Genomic DNA, 26,337 nt, shown 5'->3' with positions numbered 1-26,337 from the left:
GTCAACATGTTAAGCTGGACTATATATTCTATTCCATTTTGTTTGTAAATGGCGTATTATTTTGATGCCTCAGTGGCGGATCCAGGGGGGGGGGGTTCCGGGGGTGCGCACCCCCCCCTTTATTTTTGCCGATCAATGCATTTGTATCGGGACATATGTTTTGCACCCTCCTGCACCCCCCCCTTTTGCCCTGGGTTAGCACCCCCCCTTTCGAAAATTCCTGCATCCGCCCCTGTGCCTCCAGAATGTCGAGCAGACCGCGGGATCAGCTACGTCTTGAGTTACCGCTGTATATCGTCGACGTCATACATGTATCGGCGACGTGCCAAAGTCATGAAAGTAAGCACAGACGTATCAGTGATATTCGGATAGAAAGTGTCTCTCTACCAAAGTAAGTACAGTCAAACCAGTGTTATTCAGATATTAAGTTTACTTTAAATTAAAAAATTAATGTGTGCATTCTCAGGAATAGATAACCTTAGCTGTATTTGGCAAAACTTTTAGGATTTGTTTGTCCTTAATGCTCTTCAATTTCGTACTTTATTTGGCCTTATTTACTTTTATTTATTCGAGCGTTACTGATGAGTCTTTTATAGACGAAACGCACGTCTGACGCAAATACATGATTTCATTCCTGGTATCTTATGATGAGTTTAGTTATTGAGATTTGTGAAAAAAAATAACAAAAATGCGAGTTTAATTATTTTGATTTATGTATTTGTATGTGTTCTTACTATTGCGATACTCAAGAAGATTATGTCAGTTTTAAAGTAAATCTTTCAGTTTAGAAGTATGGTTAGAAACAAAATCAGTACGGACCTTTCCATGTGTCATGGTTCCTTCTGTCGACGATTTTTCCGTTGTTGTTTTTGTAAGGTTCTTTCTATTAGGATAATCACTGCATGATGCACTGGTGTTCGTAATTCAGTCAGATTGTATGGTATACATGTATATGCCGACTTGTAGACTGGTTGACGTATGGGGCTTTCGGAGTAAATAAAAAGAGGGTAAAAAGATACAAGAGGGACACCTTTTGAAGTCCGCCTACTACAGTGTACATGTTTTTCCTGCTTATACAAATCTTCATTGAAAAATTCGTTGACACGTTAAATTGGACTATACGGTATCAACAAGTTCTAGAAATATACAAAACAAAAGATCTATCGCTTGATAAATAAATGTCCATGGCAGTTGAAAATATTTTATAGAGTGACATACTCACGATAAAATGATACAGAAATGACCGAAGTTGTTTAAGTAGATGGTGTTTAAAGACAAATATGAGACAACTCTACACAAAATATAACATACGACATAGACATTTACAACTCTAGAACAGCTCTAGGCCTTCGACAATGAGCAAAACCCATGATAATGCATAGTCAGCTACAAAATGTCCCGAATTGACAAATACTGAATATAAAAAAAGAAGATGAGGTATGATCGCATATGGGACAACTCTCCACAAGAGACCAAATGACACATAAATCAACCCCTATATGTCACTGTACGGCCTTCAACAATGAGCAAAGCCCATACCGCATAGTCAGCTATAAAAGGCCCCGAAATGACAATGTAAAACAATGAAAACGAGAAAAACTAACGGCAGTATTAATGTACCGTTGAAAAAATGAACGAAAAACATATATATTACACATAAACATCCGAAAACTAACGAATTACAGGCTCCTGACTTGGGACAGGCACATACATTCAGAATGTGGCGGGGTTAAACATGTTAACCGGACCCTCCTAAACCAGGGACAATGGTGTAACATTACAATATAAGAACGAACTATAAAAATCAGTTGACTGAGGCTTAACTCATCAGAGGGATACAAATCCAAAAAATATACAGAGTGTACGGGGCCGGGTACTTGTATATCCCAACAACAAAAAGACACTTAAGTACAGATCTACGAGTACTCGCAGTTACTGACAGCTAGTTCGAAGCTACTCACAACTAATAAAAAATCATGCATCTAAGTCAAGTTGAATGGCAGCGCTGTTTATATTGACATAGACTGAGACAACATGTTTTTCTTTCATCGTTTAATGATTGTCCAGTAACAAATAGTGCATGCATGTTCAGGAAGAGAACAAATTAACAGACATTTTACCTTGCAACAGGCCACCAACGGACCCCTCAAAGAGTTATTGCAATAGTTCTTTACGAGCAAAGCGGGAGGCAATTCTCTTCACGCCTATTTCTGACTAGACGTGGCTGTGTATGATTTGTACTTTGTACGATAGCTCACAAAAGTGCAAATAACAAATTCTGAAATACAAAAAGCGGATGTTTTTGAATATATTAAAGAGTCATGTGATACATATGTGAAAAAAAAATATCTCACTGGTTGTTCTTATTGGGTTGAGCCACCTTAATTACGTGTTAAATCCTGGTTTTGTTCTTGTATATTTTTAACCGTTACTGTTTAGTCCATTTTTTATTACACGAATATGACGTGGCTCAGTATTTACACATCCCGCAAATGTGTTATTTTGCTATGGTCAATTTTGAATTATTGTCTTTCATATTGCTTAAAATTAAGAATGGAAATGGGAATGTGACAAAGAGACTACAACTCCCTAAAAATGCAGAAAACAGCCGAATGCCATCATTGCGTCTTTAATACAGCAAGAACCAGTCTAGGCCCTAAACAAAAACGTGTCCAAGCTCAGTCATAATGGACAATACTGCTTATCTTCTTTTGTCTATATGCCATTTTGTGTTTCTTTGATGAAACAGTTATTTGTTTTATTGGTTATTTTAAGATTGTATTACTATGCTGATTGCTGCACCCCCAATTTTTATACGTTGTACCTTTATAATGTCTACGTGTTGTGTTCACATATTGTTGTCTATATAATGGAATTCAATGAGACTGTCATTCAAGTGAGATGTTTAATCCACCATTTTCTAATTAATAATTTCTGTACAAAGTGAGGAATTATACAGTTGTTTTCCATTCGTTAGATTTATTTGAGCTCTTGATTTTTCCATTTTGTGAAAGACTTACCGTTTTGAATTTCCCTTGCAGTTTGTGTTTTTGTGTTTTTTTAAAACTTTTTTTAAAACATTTATTCTTCAGGTTACAAACCATTACCAAGCAATGGTCGTTGAAGGTAAAAGACCAACCAATTGGTGTATTCCTGCCGTTTTTGCATGTTTTTGCTTTTGGCCCATTGGCATATGTGCACTTATTTCGGCAAACGATGTAAGTATTTATTACAATATTCATGAAAAGGGGAACGACCATTTGATTATTTTGTGTTTTGGGGATAAGGGGAGGATTATTTTGAAAATATCCTAGCCTAGTAAAAGTTCAAAACAAATGATTTTCTCAAGGCTGGATGATAATGAATAATCACAACACAAATGCAAGAATTTAATGAACAAATGATGCGGAAAATACACGCCTGGTAACCCATCTAATCTCAACCGAATGGTTGAGACAAAAAACGTTTTCGGGCACTTCCTGTATTTGAGCTTTACTGGTTTGAAATATCCAAATAAGCACAGGGTAGGTCGACTTTTCGTCAATTTACTGGAAGTCAGTGGTTTTTTTTTTGGTAAAATAGGAGAATGTTATGCCGTAGATAATTAAATTAGGGTTTATCTCGTGTATAATATGGACAAATATTATTTAAAATGGCATCATAATGACTTTTCTCCTCCAGCAGTCTAATGTCTCCAGTTAAGTCAGTTATTAACAAAATGACAGTACAATCATCGTTATAGCTAACATATATATCAGTAAACTGGTATTTTTCTAACACCTTGTAAACATAAAATTACAGTTTGTTCCTTTTCTTTTCTTTACGAATACAATTCAATTCAGCTGAATATGTTATAAAGTATACCATGTTGAGATTGTCTGGTATCGGTTGTGATATTCTGGAACAATGTTGAGATCTTCTGTTGAATCAATCTTTAGTTAACGTAGATCATAGGTATATATTTTTTGAGATTCTTATACCTTGCAAAAAAAGATTGTACTATGCTTTTTTTTTCAAACATATGAAAAAAAAAACAACATTTGTGTGCCAAACAAATCTATGAAATAAATTGTGAGAAGGCAGGTTTTAAGAAATTAGAAAGAAAAGATAGTGTCACAGAACTTGTTTTCTTACTGCAAGTTAAGATTAAAAATTTCCCTTTCAGTCCAGTATATACTATTTTCTAACGAGCTCATTTGAAAATATTGATTCTTAAAATACACAAAATTTGTTTGTTAAAATATTTCGAGTTATACAATAAATCACGAAAATTCCTATTATATTACATTGTATTTCATTGTATTTCATTGTATTGCATTGTATTGTATTGCATTGCATTGTATTGCATTGTATTGTATAACATTATTGTTTGATTGTATTGCTTGATCTTATGGGTGTAATTTTGCAATAAAGATTATGTTTATAAAGATAAGTTGTCTTACCAATAGACCGCAAATCTGTCTCCAATTTGTAGATTTGGGCAAATAACTATACCGATTTTGTACTGGGATTGTACAATCCAAGATGTTGTTGATATACTATGAATCTACCTAATTGGTTATCAAAGGTACCAGTATTATAATTTAATACGCCATGCACGCGTTTCATCTACATAAGACTCATCAGTACCTAAAAGTGTCGATCACATACAACCGTCAAAATTCATAAACTTGCCGTTTATTGCTTGGCATTTCAACTATCATATTTACCTTGTCTGTTGTGATGACAGCAGCTTGTAAAAAGGACCTTTTCATTCATAGATATTTTTTGGCACACAAATGTCTTTTTTTTTTTTTTTATAATGGACAAACTGACCAAATCTAGGCAATGTTCAATGACACATAGATAGCTAAATAGCACGGTAACCGATACTTATGTTTGAAAAAGCATAGTATAATCTTTTTTTGGCAAAGTATAAGAATCTCAAGAAATATATACCTATGATCTACGTTAACTAGTTGAAAGACTGATTCACCAGAAGATTTGAGCAACATTGTTCCAGAATATCACAACCGATACCAGCCACTGTCATTTTGTCAATAACTGACTTTTTTGGCGACATTAGACTGCTGGAGAAAAGTCATTCCGATGTCATTTTAAATAAATTAAATATTTGTCCGTATCATACACGAGACAAATCCTAACTCAATTATCTATGGCATGACATTCTGCTATTTTGCAAAAAACTCACTGACTTTCAGTAAATTGACGAAAATTCTACCTACCCTGTGTTTATTTTGGATATTTTGAACCAGAAAAGCTCAACAGGAAGTGCCCGAAAACTTTTTTCCGTCTCAACCATTGGTTGAGAATAGATGGTTTACCAGGCGTGAAATAAGAAATTGCAAACGACTGAGAGACAATAAATTGAAGTTTATATTATTAATTTTTTAATTCACCTTGACATTATCTACGCCAACCTGTTTCGTATATCTTAATTATCACCTCGATCTAGTTTTTACTCGAATCGTGGAAATGCCGCTGTAAAATACGAAAACAAATATAGGTTTCTTGGTTTGTGGATTGACGTGAAATCTTAGAATTTGAAATTATTAGTATAATATGAAAACAGATTTTATTATCTAAATATTAATTTTAACTTATAGCATATATTTTTATTCTAAAAAGGATAACAGTGTATTATATGTCTGAAAGGTAGGCATCTAAATTAAATTTGGTTTTAAAGATGTGTATCGTATATATAAGATTTTGTCACTATAATAAACTATATACATATACTTGAGAATGGAAAAGGGGAATGTGTCAAAGAGACAACGACCCGACCAAAGACAAAGAGCAGAAAACAGCAGAAGGCCACCAATTTGTCTTAAAAACAGCGAGAAAATTCTGAACTTGGAGGCTTGATTCAGCTGGTCCCTAAAAATGTGTACCAGTTTATTGATAATTGACGTCATACTAAACTCCGAATTATATGAATAAACTAAAATGAATTAAAAACCATAACTAGACTAACAAAGGCAAGAGGTTCCCTGACTTGGTTAAACATGTTTTTTTTAATACTCAACCCTCCCCTATACTATAGCCAATGTAGAAAAAAACAGCAATACGCACAGTAAATCTCGGTTTAAAAGAAGTCCGAGTCCGATGTCAGAATAGGTTTCCCAAGAAACTAAACAAAATGATTGATTGATTGCTGGTTGCTTACCAGTGGCAAATATTTCATGCATGTTCAGGACGATTAAAAAAAAATGACAATGAAACATAAATTAACAAAGGATTAATAGCAGTTACTGACATGGCAGCTCCAAACCTCAATTAAACTGATTGAAGATTGTCATCTTCATATTAATATCAAGCACAATCCCTTCCATTAGGGGTTATGTATCATACCATCATAAATTATATGTATTGAGAAGAACATAATCCGTATCATGCCTCAACATACTTAGTTTTTTACTTCTATTTTCGTTGTAGGCAAACAAAGCAGCGGACGCCGGCGATTATGTCTTCGCAGATTCAAAAGCTAGAACTGCCAGAAATTGTGTCATTGCTGCGTTTGTGTTTGGAATAATTTGTGTAATCATAACTATTATAGCAAGAGCTGCCCAGTTAGAGTGAGACAGCAGTCATGTTCACCATGGTAACTGATGACGAAAATACCACATGACATTTTGTAAAATCAGACAGACATTCCTCTACAGTGGTCTATATACACGATAAACATACATGTATCTCAGGAATGATATTAATTTTGGTTGAAGATGCCATCTTTCATTCTTGTCATTATACACTGGTCTTTAAGACAATTTTCTTAAGTTAAATAAATAAGTTTCTTGAACCATTTCGCCCCGAAAGATATATATATCAGAATCAGTTCAAATGTGGTATTTTTTAAATAGTTTATACTGTTTAACCTCATATATAAATAAACTTGGTTTAAATATTCAACTGAACGCTAATTATTGAGCGTTAGATAAAATGTCAGCATTTTCGGAAGTGAATTTTCGCCTTTGGTTCAGACATATGAATGGATTGGACGATTTTCTTCTGTCCATTACATATTTAAAGATGTCTTTGTTTTGTCATGTTTTGTTTGAATTTCTTCACATCTGTTCTTTTGAAAAAGTGTAATAATTGTACAAAACATGTTACATTATTATTAAAGGTGATCTGTGATACTAGAAGTTACTTGTTTATTATAAATTGCATTTGATAGAAACACATATAAATGAACAGCGGTTTGCATATCATTCAGATTGTCGTAAATTATGTTTAGGTATTTTTATAGGTGATTATGTCGAAGCCCAAATAATAATCATGTTTGGTTTCGCGTCTATTCCTTAAAAAGTTTTTAAAGATTTTTTTAGACTCTATCTTCAGTCGTGTATCTAAGTTAACGCTTAATATAAAAAAAGATGTGGTATGATTCTTAATGAGACAACTCTCTACAAATGACACATAAATTTACAACTACATATCACCATACGGCCTTCAACAATGAGCAAAGACCATACCGCATAGTCAGCTATAAAAGTCCCCGTAATGACAAATGTAAACAATTTAAACGAGAAAACTAAAGGCCTAATTTATGTACAAAAATGTACGAAAAACAAATATGTAACACATCAACAAATGACAACCACTGAATTGCAGGCTCCTGACATGGACAGGCACATACATGTATACAGAATGTGGCGGGGTTAAACATGTTAGCCGGATCCCAACCGTCCCCTAACGTGAGACAGTGATGTAACAGTACAACATACGATCTAACCATCAAAATCAGTTAAAAAAGGCCTAGCTCATCAGGATGGATATAAATAAAAAAAACATCTGGCAAAAACACAAAGTGTGGCCGGGTACTGGTTTATTTCAACAACAAAAAGACAACTGATATGCGAGTGCTCCATTAAGTCCTGAAATCAAGTGAGCTGTTTGGTTATGGTTTATTTTTATCGATTGGCGTCCGTCGTCCGTCGTCGTTAACTTTTACACAAATCTTCACCTCTGAAACTACTTGGCCAAATTAATCCAAACTTGTCCACAATCATTATTGGGGTATCTAGTTTATAAATTGTGTCCGGTGACCCGGCCAACCAACTAACATGGCCGCCATGGCTAAAAATAGAACATAGGGGAAAAAGGCAGTTTTTGGCTTATATCTCAAAAACAAAAGCAAATCTGACAGGATAAAATTGTTTATAGGGTCAAAATATATCTGCCCTGAAATGTTAAGATGAATCGGACAACCCGTTGTTAGGCTGCTGCCCCTGAATTGGTAATTTTAAGGAAATTTTGCCGTTTTGGTTATTATCTTGAATACTATTATAGATAGAGATAAACTGTAAACAGCAATAATGTTCAGCAAAGTAAGATTTATAAATAAGTAAACATGACCAAAATGGTCAATTGACCCCTTAAGGAGTTATAGCCTTTTATAGTCATTTTGTAACCATTTTTCGTAAACCTTCGTAATCTTTTACAAAAATTTTCTCCTCTGAACCTACTGGGACAAATTAAATCAAACTTGTTCACAATCATCATAAGGGTGTCTAGTTTTAAAAGTGTGTCCGATGACCCCGCCTGCGAACCAAGATGGCTGACATGGCTTAAAATAGTACATAGGATAAAATGCAGTTTTGGCTCAGATCTCTGAAACCGAAGCATTTGAGCAAATCTGACAAACAAAATTGTTCATTAGGTGAAGATCTATCTGCCCTGAAATTATCAAACCATTCAGAAAATCTGTTTTTTGGTTGCTGCCCCTGAATTGGTAATTTTAAGAACATTTTGCAGCTTTTTTGTTATTATCTTGAATATTATCATAGATAGGGATAAATATCAATAATGTACAGCAAACTGAGACCTAAAAATAAGTCAAGATGACCAAAATGGTCAATTGACCCCTAAGGAGTTATTGCCCTTTATAGTCAATGTTTAACAATTTTAATAAAATTTGTAAATTTTTACTAATACTTCCACTGTAACTACTGGGCCAAGTTCATTATAGATATTTGTAAGCAGCAAGACTGTTTAATAAAGTAAGATACATGTACAAACACATCACCATCACCAAAATACAATTTTGTCATGAATCCATCTGTGGCCTTTGTTTAATATTCACATAGACCAAGGTGAGCGACACAGGCTCTTTACAGCCTCTATAGTTTCGTAGATCTACAAGGAATATGACGCAAACAAATCATTGTTTTTTTCAAAGGACTATTAACGGAAATGCTTCCACGATTTGGAGACAAACTATGATCGCATAAAAACAAAATTATACTAATTAATAATAGTATAATTTTCAATAGAGTGAAAGGAAAAACATAATTATAAAAAAGATGAAGTGGTATGATAGCCAATGAGACAACTCCAAAGAAATCAGATGACACAGTAATTAACAACTATATGTGTCACCATACGGCCTTCAACAAAGAGGAAATTAATTATTAAGTACGATGACTCCGGGGTCGTTAAACGTGTTGTAGACAAATGGTGAAATTTGAAAGGGAAATATATATACATACTTTTCAGTTTTGGGAAAAGTACTTTTAGGGAAATTTTGCAAGTGGAAGTCTATACATTGCTGTTGTCTCAAAAAGATATAATGTGGAATTATTATTGATGCGCAAATATCAGAAACACAGTTTTGGCAGTATTTGGCCACAGCTTTATTACAAACTACACAATTGTATTCTATTATATGAATACTCTTATGGGAATATGTGGTAAAAATGAAAAAAATGCAATTAGATCTAGGTAGTCCCTTCTTTTCTGCATAAAGTTACTTTTAGTTTGAAAAAAATCATTTAATAAAACAAATAAATGTGAAGCGGGAAAAAATATTTAAGGTTCTTTGATCACACAAATAAGTTATGTCAAGTCATCAGAGTTAAAGTCATATGAAACCTCAAATTAAAAAAAAATATGCATCTGTTTTTTATAACTAAATGGATAGTTTTCATTATAAAACTTTTGTACATATACTTTTTCTGAGGAAAATTCTTTAATTTGTCCACATTTAGAAGAAGTTTACTTATTTTAAATTGCTTGCTTCCAGGAAGCAATTCGCCGACATATTTTCCGTATGCATAGTGACCCGAGCGTAACCCTCCTCGTAAAAATCCGGTGATCGCAATACGCATGAATCTGTCATTAAAATAAACAATTATCTGATTGTACATGTTAATAAACACGTGCTCAATACCCATGCTTTTTGTTATTTATTTACTATAAGGTGACAATCGGTAAACTTCGGCTTCAAAACACGGCATTTAATGAGCAGCCATATTTGTTAAATCATAACAGACAGAGAGAAAAAAAAATTGAAGATTATACGATATATTTGCGTAAATAATGATAAAATCGTGCACAGAGGACTTAGTTTGTGATATATACATGCATTGGTTCAAGAATTGGAAAAACATTATTTTTCACCACTCACTCGTTTCATATGACTTTAAGATGACACAACTGATTAATAAAAAGAGAAATTCATGACCTTATTTACCCCCAAATGAAACAGGATATATGATCAATTATATGTATATATGTCATTATACTTAAACGATTTTTATTATTGTCAATATATATTCTAAAACACATTTGTAATATCTAATTGAGTGACGCTCCTCACAAATCAATTCCGTTATCTTCACAGTTCGTCAGAGAATTTACCTGATAGTATATTACACAGGTAAACACACTATTTTGAAATAAACAGTCTCTGAAATATTTTCACAAATAAAAGATGGAAAAAGGACAAGGTAAGGCAATGTACAAAACATAATAATATATATCTTATTGATTATTGATGAAATTCAATCATCTGATTGTTGTTCTAGTTTGTCAACATCTTTTAAAGAAATCGATGTCATTTTCACATTCATATTTCGCTCTCCATGTCAAATATTACATTGCAAGATAAGAAAAACGTTATTGTTAAAAGAATCACGAACAAGCTTTGCAAGTTTTTGTTTTACAACAACATATTTTAACATTTGACACATACAATCATGTATATCATATAAATTAATTGTCATTGTCAAATCAGTGCTGAAAATTAACGAAAAGGATTATTTGTTTTTATTCTCTGGTATACGTGACCTTTTTGACCAAGATAACAGTAATTCAACATTGATTTCATTGTACAAAGAAAGAAAATAACGACATTTCAATATTAATCACAATTTTGATATTCGGTTTTGTTTAGAGGGTATACATCGGCTCTTGTCTTCTATACACTGTCCACATAAACAACCAGATTGCAGGATTAGCTGGAATATTTTATTCGAGGACAATATTTGCCATGCTATCAGTTTAATTGAACTGCGTCAAAGAGAAATCGACTTTATGCATATCAATATCAACACATCTGTTACAGCTCTTATATAAAAGCATACAAGGCAAACCTTTGATCAAATTGCTTGCTATGTTCTTTTGGTTGTTTGTTAATAAATTAAAAGATATAATGGGGCTATTTTACTTTTACATTGAATTTCTCATTCTATCCGACGCAGCTTATAATTCAGTATATGTATAATTATGTTTAATATTTCAAAACATTAATTTATATGCTTTTTTATAACACTGATAACTGTCTGTAAGCTTTGCACATTCTCAGTCATATTTGAATAACAAATAGAATTCTTTTAATTATTTTGTTTTACATACTTTTTGTCTTGAATATAAACATTCATATATATATCATGATTAAAATCAACGATATTGTTGCTCTGTGTTTGGTGGCAATCCAGATTTTCGATTTCATATCTGTAAATTCTTTGACCTTGACTCTAAGAACAAAAAGATTTTAATAGGATATTCTCAGGCTAACCATCATGGAAATACCGAAAGAGTTGACATTTGAATTGGACATAAAAGAATTTTATTCAGAAGGATGTTCTTTCGAAAAATTTAACTACGAATTAAGGAAATACCGCAAATTTCACCTAACCCTTCAAACGTATTTACCTATCGAAAGGAGGAAGTGCTTATCCTTAAATGAGGTCACACCCCTAGTACATGTAGTATCAGAAATCCGGTATTGATTTTCTTGTTTATATTCAAATTGTACCAGGTTGACAAATTGCAAAAAATGTTATTGTGTACTGTAGTTAATAAAATCAGAATGTATAATAGCCCCATTATATCTTGTAATTTAATAATTATATTGATCGTCATATACATGTAGTCTTTAAAAGGCTATATATATATATATAGTTATATTTTACGCTGCTACGTATATATATTATGGAAAAATTTTCACACGCTAATGTCAAACACATTTTGTGTGTTCAACTTTTAGTTACTTCCTTTACCTATCTCTGTTAAATATATTTGTTCTGCCTGACAGAAGTTACATTGAAAACTTTTTATAAAAAATACCATATTGTTCCTGTTTGAACACATATCATAATCTATGTTCTTTTGCGTAAGGAGTTTGATCCAGTGCAACAAAAATACAGAACATTTCTATCATTATGAACTTATGTTATGAAGGAACTTTCAATTCGTAGTACCTAAAATATTTTCAGAATGAAAGCCTTCATTAGGTACTTTTTGATAAATTTAAAATTAAATTAAACTTGTTTTACATTCTAATTTGTCATATAAATTAGAAAGATTATATCAGAGGGAACACGTGTTCCAAGTTTCAAATTGATTGGATGTCAACTTCAATAAAAACTACCTTTACCAAAAACGATATCCTGAAGCGGGACGAACGGACGAACGGACAGACAGAACAAAAAACATAATGCCCCTAACTTGGCATAACATAATCATTTGACTATCTTTATCTAGGTTTATATCAATATAGCAAGGGAGAGCAATATTTATGTTCTTAATATCTTCACCAACATTTTAGAATAATGTCGAACAAAGGATTGTTTCCAATGTGTGTTGACGAAGAAATCCAGGAGAAAGGACCATCTGACCTTTTTATCATGATCTTTTGCAAGGAAAATCTTAATCACTAAGAATGCTGCGTGTGTAAAGAGTTAAGTGTGCAAATGATAACTCTTTGAAAGTTTCGACCTGCCAGACGAGGAAGTTAAAGACTGGGTAACAAGTAACAGACCTGTACGACTTTACTGTTTGTTTATCCTTGATATTATTTGAAATATTTATTTACGTTGATATCCCCAGATAACTTACATCGGGAATACTGTAGGCCAAAATCAGTAATCCATCAAAGTACAATGTAGAAGCAATTTTTTTCTGTTATTTAAACTGCTGAGAAAAATGAAAACAACACGTTATATGAAAAAGGATCATCGGACTTTTAGCATGCTCTTTTGCAAGGAATTTGTTTTTAAAAACTTATACACCAAGAATGCTCCATATGTAAAGGTTAAGGGTGTATACTTTTATGATAAACGTTTTGAAAGCTTTGACCTGCCAGACGAGGAAGATAAAGACTGGGTAACAAGTAATAGACCTGTACGACTTATTGTTTGTTTAACAATGATATTAATTTAAATAGATATCTGCATGTATGTTCATATCCCCAGATAACTTACATCGGTGATAAAAAAAAGTCCAAATCAGTAATCTTACATAGTGTAATGTAGAAGCATTTTTTTCTGTTTTCATTTAGACAGAAATAATTGAAGAATATTTTAACATGTTGTTGAATTCTTAGAGGTTTTACAAAATAAGACCTTACAAAAACATTGGCGTTGATCTCATGTACTCCGGCAGGGTAATAATGTCCAGTTCCTCTTTTACCAGCCTTCATGTTGACGATTGATCATAAAACGTCTCTGATAATTCTCATTTTCAGAAGTCAAAAATGAAGAAAAGAGGATAATATTATATCAGCAGTTTGATATTTAAAAAAAAAGTTTTTATGTTACGTTTTCCACTTTAATTAGAATTGAATTACTGTTAGAAATATCATCAGGGACGATAAATCATTGATAAAAAAACAAACAAGCACGCTGTTGTTCCATATTCTATTTGCAGCTGACCATGCATTACCACCTTCTTTCATGCAGTTATAATGGGCAGTTTCAATTAATAGTAAATGAGCCCGACTAACGATTGAGTTGCATCTCATATTGTGTCAAACCAATAATATTCAGTTTCAATTATATTCAGGGTTTCTAATGCAACCATGACTACGGGGATGGGGGTGTCTCGGAATAATAAAGCCTTGATCTAAATACTTAAAGAAATTTGATCAAATCGTTCCACATTTAAAATGTACAATTCAATTTTTTCATTTTCAAGCAATCATGCACAATTCTTGTTTTTTCATTGGTTTCCGGTTGCCAAGACTTTGGTTTGCTAGGTCGTGTTTCGTGGATTTGTGTTTGTCTTTTCATTGTTTAACGTTTCTTGTCATGGCATTATTTGTCAGTTGGTTTTCGGCTCAAACTCATTGAGAATATCATTTTGGTACCTTTCGCCTTATTTTTTTAAAACCGAAGTGACAAATACATGTATATCATAAAAGTTCCTTTGAATTCAATTTGGAATATCATTAGTAAAACCGCAGTTTTTAATTGAAACCAGAAAAAGAAATGTCATTTATCCACTGTATATATACATTTGTAGCTGGTTATATTTTGAATTTAAAATTTAAATACTACATACAGCGTCGTGTTATGATACACTATTTACTTTAAATGCATTCATATCCGTTTACACATTTTTGTTGTTGAGGTTAATGATTTGTGACTGCATTGGTCTAGTTAACACATCAATAATTTCTAGAAATTTCGTGTCATTTGTTGTAATTTTTCTTAAAATTCACATTTTGTGGAACCCCATCATTCCCTAATAATGTATCGCAAATAAGTATATAAGAGTGAATTTAACTTGGCGATCCTAATTAACATATTACTTATATCTTATTTAAAATAATTATAAGATCTAATGATAGTAACGCATATTTGTAGACGACTAAAGACACTTACATTGTCGTTATTTAATGGTTATTCTCTACATTCATATTTCAGTGAATGATCGGTTAATAATATGACTTTAATTCAGTCAAGCTTCGTAAAGCTGATGTTGTTATTTTATTCATTCTGAATCAAGATAAAAATTTCGTGTCTCATCTTGCATGCATATGTGTATAACCTTCTAAAGTGAAGGGACTATCGAGGAATCTACTTCTATATAGTTTAACTAGAATACCATAGCCCAACCCTGAGATGTAATTCAAGATTTAAACAAACGTAAGACACGTGACGGATTTGAACATTCATCAAAGAATAAAGAATTATGTCATATTTTTGGTCAGTAATTTGAATAGGAGAAACTGCGCATTATAAAAAACACATTTATATCTGCTCATTTGTGTAGATTGTAATTTTAACGGTGTTAATTTTAAGTTAGTAGAGTAAATTAAATCTCCAGTGTAAAGTGATATATATATAGACCCTAGACGACGTATTAGGGTTTGGGTTGCAATTGGGGTCCCATTTTTCTTTATTCTTTCCTCTATTAATTTATCTATTCCTTATTTAGTTTCCCATTATTTTCTATACATTTTAGCACCAACTTATTCTCTCTTAGCTTTTAAGTTTGCCTATATATTCACTGGTCTTTTAAATTAACTTTTTGCCCGTTACTGTCGAGGTTTTGCTCGTTATTTTCTATCCTGTAAACACCACCCAGGCCCTTATGTAGAGTGTGTGTAAACATGATCATGGAGTACGGCATCATTACCCAGAAACGGTTCTTGCATTGCTCCGTGACGCAGGTTTCCAAGCTTTTTAAGTTGGTTTTTCCTGGGTGGCGAGTGTCCGTTTATGACGGGTATTCATAATATGATATTTAACATTAAGAATGTTCTTGAAAGTTAATAGATATTTATTACTATTGTTGCCGGAAGTTTATTTTTTGGTTCACAAAGTTGTGTGTTAAATTACTTAAGTATAGATACTATTACCGTGATATATATGATGTTTGCATATGTATATGAGATTATTGTATTGTACTGAATTACAAATTTGATTAAATGATGGCTCCAGTCTGTCTGAACGGCAAAATGCATATTTGAGTTTAGTCTAATTTAGTTGGCCAAAATTAATGTGTAGTTAGGACGAACAAATTATCAATAAGAAGGTTCTGCAAGGTGTTGTGTTGGTCGATAGCGATAAATCAAGATCAGATGGCGGGATTTTGGACAATCACTTGGAACTTAAGCATAAGGGACGGTCACAGCCATTTTTAAAAGGGGGTTTCTAACTCTTGCGAGGCTTATTTGACGTACAGAGATAAACATTAGTGACAGTCGTCATACGCGAGGCGTATAGGAATCGGGGTTTCTAAAAATTGATATCGTAAAATATCAGCCGCGAGCCACAAACAATGTGAATCATTTTGGTGAGATCATATACGAAGAAAACCCGATTATTTGTTTACTGTTCTTTTACTGGTCTTTTCCTCCTTCCTTATAATTTTACGCTTGAAAGTTGAAAGCAAGCTGGATAACGCAGGGACGGATCCAGCCATTTTAAAAAGGGGGGTTCCCAACCCAGGACAAAAAGGAGGGGTCCAACTATATGTCCCCATTCAAATGCATTGAGCGGCCAAAAAAAAGGGGGTTCCAACCCCCGGACCCCCCCCCCCCCCCCCGGATCCGCCTCTGTAACGTCTCCGCACACATGTGGAAAAGATAAAAAGAAAGTTATTTTGAAGTTGAAAAACAAAGAATCTCTCATAAATTCCTTAATCTACAGTTATCTTTCGGGTACACTCGTCCTGATCTGGTTAATTCTAATCAATAATCATTATTTTAATTAATTGAATGTTTATGGTTTTATATTATTTAAAAAAAAATGCAGTTGATTGTGTGTCAGCAAGTCTATACATAACCATTTCTTACAAAAAGGTCTTGGAAAATGAGAAATTAAATGTCATCATATTTTAGTTTACCTGTTTTTATCTCCACATGTTTTTATGTTCAAACCACTTTTAAAGGTACAAATGTACATGTTTACACATTGATATCAAGATTTAATATTAAAATTTATCAAATGTAGGACTGCTCATATACCATTGATTTAAGTTGATAATTTCCCCCACAGTGTCGCCTACTCCTTTGAAGGTGAATTGATATATTTTTTATATACAATGTTTTCAATACATTACATGTAGCGTCCATGTATTCATTCATCTCTTTTCTGTGTTATATACATTTTCAAAATAATGAAAATAACTTGTTAGCGACTTGCATAATACATGTATGCATTCAATTGGACACGTTGATCTTGATTGGTTGGTTGGGAGGTAACAGAAACGTTCGACGTTTTGTTACACCAAGTTAGGAATTGACAGAACCTTCACCACTCGATGCAGACGCTCGACTAGGTTCTAGATATCTGCAATCGAAGCGATCATGCAATTATGAGACCACATGCAGAGACTTAGAAACCTTGTTAATCAAACAATGTATTGAATACGACAGAACCTCTGACATATGATAATACAGTACATATCCCAGATTTTTTTTTTCGAAAGCTACTATACAGTCAGCTTCATCAATCACTGTCTTTCATTCTATGTCAAATTAAATAATTTTTTGACTACAACATGTTCCAAAGTCGATTTTCAAATTATAACCTGTTACAGTAATCAGATGGATTATTTAATCTTTATTATAACTTGAATATTTATTATTATTTATCTTTGTTTAAAATGCACATGATACAGTTATATTTCAAACATGGTTGTACTATTTTGAAATGTATCCGCTTAAGATTGTGTGCGTGCGTCATAAAAATTTCACGTGACACAGTTATAAATTTATCAATAACAATCCTCATCATGTATCATATATTTATAACCATTTAGAAAAAAATCTTTGATTTGATCAGATGGAAAAAGGGCAAGGTAAGGAAAATATGTAAAACGAGGATTTCTATTTTATTGACACTGAAATATCTACGTATCGGAAAAATAGTGTGTTTTGTGGTTTAGTTTTTGTAACATGTGTAATGATGGTTCTTTGTCAACGTTTCTTGGTATAACTAGCTATAGATGTCGTACATGTACATGAGACATTTTATTTACCATGTTTACCAATCATGGGCTCTTGTCAGTCACTATACATAAATATCAGGCAATGATTATTATTTTTTTTCTTAGTGAAAATACACAATACACAAATAAATAAAGTAAATTACAAGCATTATAGGATGTGAATATACTTTAGTATGAAGTATTTAGTTTAATGAGGTCAATTGTTATTGAGCTGTGTTTCTTTATGATTAAAAAATTGATAAGAAATCAAGATCTTTTAAATTTTCGCTTTTTTTTCTATCTAAACAAAAATCGTAGGTGAGAAAAAGCAGTTACCTGATTCGTTGATACGAGGTACCCATTGTCAGTTTAAATAAAGACTTTATAGTTAAATCGTTAGTCTCTTCGTAAGTCGCTCAAAGTTTTTTTTTTAAGGAGAAAACAACTGCGATTCAAATAAGGTGTGATAACTTAAGGGTAAAGTAAAACCTTGAAAATCGTTTATATAAGTAAGAAAATGTTATATGAGTGCCAATGAGACACTCTCCATCGAAGTCACAATGTGTAATATGTAAACAATCATAGGTTTAGCATAGATTTCATAGTTTTACCAAAAATTTTAAATTTTTGTTAAAATTGGTTGAACCATTCATTGTTGCCTGTTCGCAACAATATTGATACTTTGAAATATCAACCTGTTCTGTTGGTATTGGGTTCGAGGGGCGAAGCCCCCTGAAGTTAACGAGTTATCAAGAATAGGATACCATTTATGTAATTGAAAACTCATCAATAGCAACATACTTAGAGTCTAATTTGTTTATCTTTTGTGTTTAATATATTCATTTTGTTGATTTGAGATATAAAGGTTATTGGTTTCAGAGAAAATGACCAAACCAGTTACTTTAAAATATGTTTGAAAGGAGCCATGGGGTAAAGCAATCACTCAACCAAGACCTCTTTTTATGTGCAAATTTCTTTAGTGGACATGAAATAATTAACTTTAATAGATTTTCAGGTGAATTATGAAAATTCGCAAAGGTTTCCGTGGAATTCTGGTTCTCGTCTAGGACAACTTCCCGCAAAAAAAATCTATTTATCAGTCCATTACAAGATTTAAAAAAAATAAACATTTTCCTTAGATATTTTTTCTTGATCTTCTTCTGTCAAAGTTTCATGACCATCTATGAAGGTTTACAAAACCAGACCGTCTGTTAATCGCGAAAAAATAAGTCCATCAACTGAAAAATGAAAACAAAATTCTTATAAAAATTTGCTTCAGACATTTAAAATCATAAAAAAGCTTCTGCTAAAGTTTAATAAAATTCGAAGAAGGTTTGACAAATTAATTGATGTGTAACAAACTAACCCCAGACTTTATCTACTTGTTATATAACTGCAAAAACAACTTCCTTTTATCAGTAAATACGAGAAAATTCAATATATGTCCAACTTTCGTAAAAATCCATGAATGTTTGACAAAGTTATTGATATTTGAAAAAAACTTCACAACATGCTGAACCTAAATGTTGACGCCGCCAACGGAATCTAGGATCGCTTTGTCTCGCTTTCGCGACTGAAATGTTGCAGGCTCGTCAAAAATGCAAATCTCAACAGATAATGAGTAGCTTTCAACAAAGGAAAAGTAAGTACAATTCACAGTGCATTCAGACTTTGAAAGCAGATGGACAAATGTATAATACGATACCTTTTGATTGAAAAGTAAATTTCGTCACTTTTATTCGCAATTATACAAGCCATTGATGAATTTACAAGGCTTTTATAATTTTAACCAGTTCTTTTTAGTTTATTGAGATTAAAATATTTTTTTTAACCAAAATTCAAGTGTACGCCCGGGCGTTTTGACGTAAACGTAGCTACGCGCCTAAATTAACAGACGGTCTGGTAAAGTTGCAAACCTGTCCCAAGCCAGGAGCCTCTGGCCTTTGTTTGTCTTGTATGATTTTTGATTTTAGTTTCTTGTGTATATACGTAATTTGGAGTTTAGTATGACGTGCATTATCACTGAACTAGTATATATATAATATATTTGTTTAGGGACCAGCTGAAGGACGCCTCCAGGTGCGGGAGTTTCTAGCTGCATTGAAGACCTATTGGTGAACTTCTGCTGTTGTCTGTTCTATGGTCGGGTTGTTGTCTCTATGACACATTCCTCATTTCCATTCTTGACACATTCCCCATTTCCATTCTCAGTTTAAAAAAATCTTATTTAGCATCGTTCGCATAGTACTATTATAAAGGTCAATGTAGAACCCTAACTTATTATTTCGAACCTTGTATCGGGATGTAAAACACTAATTTCATACATGTATTCAGTAACAAGTTAAATAGGCCAAATTTCTTAGGTTTATAGATTTGATAAAGAAAATTCCATTTGATTAAATTTCTAAATGAGTCTCTTTAACTACATCACATTTATTAGATTGGGGAAGTATTGATTATAAACTCCTATAAAATCGTGCACAGTCAATTGGTAATCTTAAAATTAACTGGACTTTCCTATTATACATACAAATGTAAAATTATGTAATACACAGATTGTCAAGTGCAAAACATATTTACATTTTATTTTAACTAAAGAGTTTATGAAATCTCTACTTATTTTGGGTGTGTCAGTATCTAGATGATCAAAAATGTATTTACGAACATCTATTACCGTGATATATGATACATGTAGTTTCATATGGAGAGGTGTCTACTATGATCTTAGTATAAGATGTATTTAGGGGTATTTCGTGCACTGGTGTTTGGTTGTTACGTATTTAGGTGTCTAAACTTTAGTCTCGTTTTAAGGGATTTTCCAGTAAGGGTTACATAGCAGATATGCTGTAAGTCAAGTGCCTGTGACTATTGTGTTTATATATTTCTGCTCGTTTTTATCCTAGTAGACTATAAAGTGTATCAATAAGATAATTTTATTTCCTTATAGCTTCTAATGTTTTGATAACACAGGGCTAAATCGATTCAGCTGCAAACGAACTGTCTTTGATCAACACAGATACATTGACATGGATTTATTGTTCTGAAATATTTACCTGGTTTCATGTGGATAACATAGTTTAACTACACCAGCAAATAAAGCCATGCCCATCTGAATGTTGGTCCATAACCGAATATAAATTATTTCATATTTTACCCTAATTATATAAGAAAAGAAAGAACGAAGTACGAATTTTATTTTTCAGATAAAATGTGGTTCATTTCCTGATTGTATGTGCTGCACTCGTTTGTTTTTAAATTTCAGAACAACCCCCACCTTATCCGAACAACCCACAGCAGAATTACGGACAACCCTACCCACCTGCTCAAGGATATGGCCAACCTGTAACACAACCACCACAAGGCTATGGCCAGCCACAACAAGGATACGGTCAGCCACCACAAGGTTACGGCGAGCCACCAAAAGGTTATGGCCAACCACAACAAGGATATGGTCCCCCGCAAGGTTACAGTTCACCACAAGGTTACGGCATGCAACAACAACAACAACAATCAACTGTTATAGTAAGTATAAGTCATTATCAGTGGTATATAGAACCATTTTCATAACAGCTCGGACAAGACCATTTCGTGGCGTGCGCCCTCAGGTTATCAATTGACTGGGTTAGATTAGGTGAACGTTTGTCTGCAGTAACGCTCACTTGTCATATCGCACGTGATATAGACATTTTAACTATTAGGTCGCCAAAGGTCCTAAACACATAAATCAAATAATACGAATAACTAGCAGAGAACTAAACCTTGTGTATTGAATTAAATGTTGAATACTTAAACTTTTTTTCGCTTCTTCTAGTGCACCTGTATGTATGTTACTCTTTTATTCTAATTAAATCCCTATTTGACACACTGAGTGAGCGTAAAAGTACCGATTATCAGGTTATCTGCATGTTGATATCGTAAAATATCAGCTGCGAGACATAATATGAAGCTTTTTGTCGAGTAAGCGTAGCGAACGAGATCAAAAAGCCTTCATATAATGTCAAGCAGCTGATATTTTACAATATCAATATGCAGATAATCTGATAATCGATTTATCGGGCTATATTTGCGTGTTTCAGAAGTGTTTTCTTTGTTTCACCAGCACACAAAAGATGACTTGATAAGTTCGGGTCAAAGTTATTATGTCGGTTCAAACATTATGACGTCGCTGATATGTCCGGGTCAAAGTTATTAAGGCCGGGTCAACGTATTTGACGTCACAAAGACATGATACGGAATAATATTAAGAGCTGAACAGAGTGATATAGACGGAGGGACGACCGATAATGACTGTTATCGATAGCCGACACCAAACAAGTTAAAGTTACATGATTCAGTATATTATTACCAACATAAGTATTGCAGTTGTCCACGCTGTGATGAAAATGATTCTAGTCACTTGCTTTTTAATTGCGCTTTCCGTCTTATTTCTTTGAGTGAAAAGGACAACCCTTCCGAAATAACCTTCTCATATAATACAAGTAACCTAGTATGATATACTAGTGATGATATTGGTTTAAAGATGTCGATTAACTCAATACATTTACGAGCTTAGGACGCCTACCTTTAGTTATTAACATCTACGTCAGTGATCATAAAACGTCTTTAGTATAAAGGTATTGTTGGCCTTCAAATTTTCGAATTTAAACGTTTTGTATAAATGCGTGACACGATGCATATTAGCTATTAAAGGAATTGCTAATACAATGTATGAAATTAGTGTAATTGTCAAAGAACTGTGAAAATGTTTCTCGATACAAAATCACCGTCTAGCCCACGAAATCAAACCCGGGATATCTGTGTAACAATGCAGTGCTCTAACGACTGAACTAAATAAGTACTTCTTTGGCCCAACTGCTTAGGCTAGCTAAGTAACTATATATACTACATATCGCTAAGGGAAGCAATGCAATCACATTTCCCTATCTCTAAAGTAATTTTAAGATAATGATGATATACGACAACAGTTCCCAAAGTTACTAGGTAATTATTCTCACCAGGTTTTTTGTATTGATGGACGCTAAATCTCACCGTTGAGCATGATTTTCATTACACAATCACTGTGTCTCCTTCGGAACTCCAACCCGAGAACTCAATGGTACAAAGCAATGTCCAACCCGACTGATATTAAGAAGTACTTCCCTATCTCAACCGCTTACGACTAACTAAGTACAAATGTGGATCTACTGCATTTACTAAGGGAACTAATCCCGTCAATCACCAAAGTAAGCATTTATTAGGCCGTTGGTTTTCCCGTTTGAATGGTTTTACACTAGTAATTTTTGGGCCCTTTATAGCTTGTTGTTCGGTTCCGTGTTGAAGGCCGTACATTGACCTATAATGGTTTACTTTAATAAATTGTTATTTGGATGGAGAGTTGTCTCATTAACACTTATACCACATCTTCCTATATCTACATACACAACAGAGTTATTCGGATAGCAAGTGCATTTCCAAGAAAGAAGGTACAGGCAAATCAGTGTTATCCAGATAGTATATTATATACAATATCACAAAACCCGTACAATGAATATAATAACATTACAATATCTGAATAATATTGATTTATTGACTCGATTGAGACCAGTGACTCTGTGTTTTCAAAGGCAACAGGTACAACAATGAAGAGACAACATACTAAACCTCTACAACACTCGGGCAATAGATAAAAACTTGCAGAAAACATCACATTGTAAAGATACAATGTAACTGGTAAAAACTCTACCAAACAGATGCAGCAATCAAAACACATGTCATATGGCGATATCAGAAAAAAAACTTTGCGTACAGAGAAAACAGATGACACCTAAGGCCAACAGTCAAAACAGCTGTCATACAGAGATAACAGAATAAAACACTGATACACAAATTTTGTTTTTGGGACGGGGACCATGCCTCCCAAAACGATTAATTGTTTTTGGGACGGGGACCATGCCTCCCAAAACGATTAATTGTCATTAGCTTATCGTACAACTTTACCTTTTATTTTGCAGTTGAATATTAAAGTTATGTAATACTGATGAAATTTAATGATATTGGAATATAGTTTCAACGTTTATTCTTCAGGTTACAAACCAGCCACAGCAAATGGTCGTTCATGGCGTAAGACCAACTAATTGGTTGATTCCCGCCATTTTTGCATGTTTATGCTTTTGGCCTATTGGAATATGTGCACTTATAGCGGCAAACGATGTAAGTATTCAATAAGCACTCATACAACATCTTTTTATATCTATAAATAAAAATAACCACAATCTACATACGGAAAGCCTGTATCAAGTCAGATATAGTACAGTTGTTTTCACTCTTTTGATGTGTTTGAACATTTGATTTTTTCATTCGATAAAGGACTTTTCATTTGGAATTTTCCATGGGGTTCGGTTTTTTTGTCATATTACTTTTAACTTAATTTTTTAAAAATAAATGTGCATATTTGGTACGATTCTATGTATTATGACGGATGATTATAATAAATAAGTATAGAAAAAGCAATGACAAAGACTTTATGCGATATCTGTGAAACTGATGATCACGGATATGATCCATATTACTTTTACCTTATATATAGCATGGGCCTCAAATCACATATCGGAATAAGAAAAATCTAGAATCTGCCTTAATTTTGGTAAATGACTATAGACGTCTTATATGAAAAAATAAGTAGGTGATATTGGACAAAATATTTTACCCTGTATGGTAGTAAAAACCAAAGAAATCAAAACATGTGACAACAATTTCTAAACCATACACGAATAGCTCCGTGCAAACAAAAAGAGTCATGTCAATTTTCCTTGACTAAATCTATGCTTTCCTTTACCGTGTATGTTATTTTCTTTGACTAGTTCTAAGCTTACCTGTCTCATGTTTCTCGTATAAGTTATTTTCTTTGACTAGTTTTAAGCTTACCTTTCTCATGTTTCTTGTATAAGTTATTTTCGTTGACTAGTTCTAAGCTTACCTTTCTCGTGTTTCTCGTATACGTTATTTTCGTTGACTAGTTCTAAGCTCACCTTTCTCATGTTTCTCGTATAAGTTATTTTCGTTGACTAAGCTTACCTTTCTCATGTTTCTAGTATAAGTTATTTTCGTTCACCTTTGTGAGTCTCTTTCTATCGAAGTTGACTTCGTTCGTCCGGGAAATTAGTTTTCCACACTTTTTTCTTCATGTTTAAAAACATTGGTTTAATATTTGCTACATTGTTTTATTAGGACAAGTTACAAATCAAGTTCGAATTTTGTTCCGTTTTGATGATTTTGTGCAGCGTTATGGTCCTTGGACTTTCCCTTAACTAATCAGTTTTTTACAATTTATTCGCCATGCTTGGAGGAATTTATAATTGGTATACAGAATGTTTGTTGAATATGATATTTTGTTTTTCGTCGACTTAATCTACGCTTACCTTTATCGTATATTCTATTTTCGTTGACCAAATCTTTGCTAACCTTTGTTATTTTCATTGTAGGCAAACAGAGCAGCAAACGACGGCGATTATGCCTTCGCAGAAACAAAAGCTAGAAATGCCAGAAATTTTGTCATTGCTGCGTTTGTGACGGGAATAATTGTTTACGTCATAGTTATTGTGGTACGAGTGGTTGCGTATTCGTCATACTACAGCAGCGGCTACTAATGACGTTACATTCGACCTTCAATATCAAAGTTCTAAAGTGCCACGTGTTATTTTGTTAATATACAATTATGTCTTCACAAGAAACATGCCATTACAGTCATCAAGTATATATTTCTTGAATAATTGTAATTATAGTTGCAGATACATGTACCAGTACTAAAGTGTTTACTATAATCTGGTCTCCAAGACTGTTTTTTACCACTTTTTTAAAAAGAGCATCTCGTACTGCAAGAAAAACATTATATAGGCATTATAATCAGTTCAAATGTGATCTATAATAATTTATACTGTTGAAATGCATACGTAAATACACTTCGCTTAAATTCCACTGAAAGTTAAATATCTAGGTAATTATAAAGGTAAAATGTTAGTATTTGTGGTTGTTAATTTTTGCCTTTTGTTTCAAAACTTTACGTTGTCCATCAATATTTAAAGATGTCTCCTTTTTGTCAGGTTTTGTTTGAATTTCTTCACATCACACCTGTTCTTTTGAAAAAGTGTATACATTTTACAAAACATGTTTATATTATTAAAGGTGATCTGTGATACTAGTAGCTACTTGTTTATTATAAATTTTATTCAATATAAATAGATTTTCAATGTTACCCGAAACAGTTAACTATATATTTACTGCAGATATCAATGGTACCATATTTTCTTATTTTTATAGTGTTATGTATGTTATTCAGATTGTCGTAGATTTTTTAGTTATTTTTGATAGGTGATTATTTTGAAGACCCAAAAATAATTATCGTTGGTTTTGCATCTA

General features: G+C 33.0%; 1 protein-coding gene and 1 long non-coding RNA gene across 3 annotated transcripts; both read left to right on the top strand.

Annotated features, from left to right (window-relative positions):
* Window positions 1–244: 244 nt before the first annotated feature.
* On the top strand, window positions 245–7,137 carry LOC143083753 (uncharacterized). Its single transcript, XR_012980870.1, has 3 exons — window positions 245–391; window positions 3,093–3,218; window positions 6,436–7,137. It is a non-coding gene; the product is annotated as an uncharacterized LOC143083753 (long non-coding RNA).
* A 3,399-nt stretch (window positions 7,138–10,536) lies between these two features.
* LOC143083751 (uncharacterized) lies at window positions 10,537–26,122 on the top strand. Of its 2 annotated transcripts, none has more exons than XM_076260044.1 (4): window positions 10,537–10,730; window positions 21,206–21,465; window positions 24,007–24,132; window positions 25,404–26,122. In XM_076260044.1, the coding sequence occupies exons 1-4, from the start codon at window positions 10,715–10,717 to the stop codon at window positions 25,566–25,568; spliced, it is 567 nt and encodes a 188-aa protein (XP_076116159.1). In that variant the 5' UTR covers window positions 10,537–10,714; the 3' UTR covers window positions 25,569–26,122. The 2 variants fall into 2 exon arrangements, with proteins under 2 accessions (XP_076116159.1, XP_076116160.1); XM_076260045.1 differs by lacking the exon at window positions 10,537–10,730 and adding an exon at window positions 17,663–17,814.
* Window positions 26,123–26,337: the final 215 nt, after the last annotated feature.

The sequence above is a fragment of the Mytilus galloprovincialis genome, chromosome 7 (assembly GCF_965363235.1).
Source record: "Mytilus galloprovincialis chromosome 7, xbMytGall1.hap1.1, whole genome shotgun sequence".
NCBI lineage: Eukaryota > Metazoa > Mollusca > Bivalvia > Mytilida > Mytilidae > Mytilus > Mytilus galloprovincialis.
Note: the sequence above shows the minus strand (reverse complement) of the source record. Positions and strands in the feature narration are given on the sequence as shown.

Bases quoted from the DNA above. Each gene is read 5' to 3' on its own strand.
- LOC143083751 (XM_076260044.1), top strand. The intron at 21,466-24,006 runs GTAAGTATAAGT...TTTATTCTTCAG, and splicing joins AACAACAATCAACTGTTATA to GTTACAAACCAGCCACAGCA. The intron at 24,133-25,403 runs GTAAGTATTCAA...TTTTCATTGTAG, and splicing joins CACTTATAGCGGCAAACGAT to GCAAACAGAGCAGCAAACGA.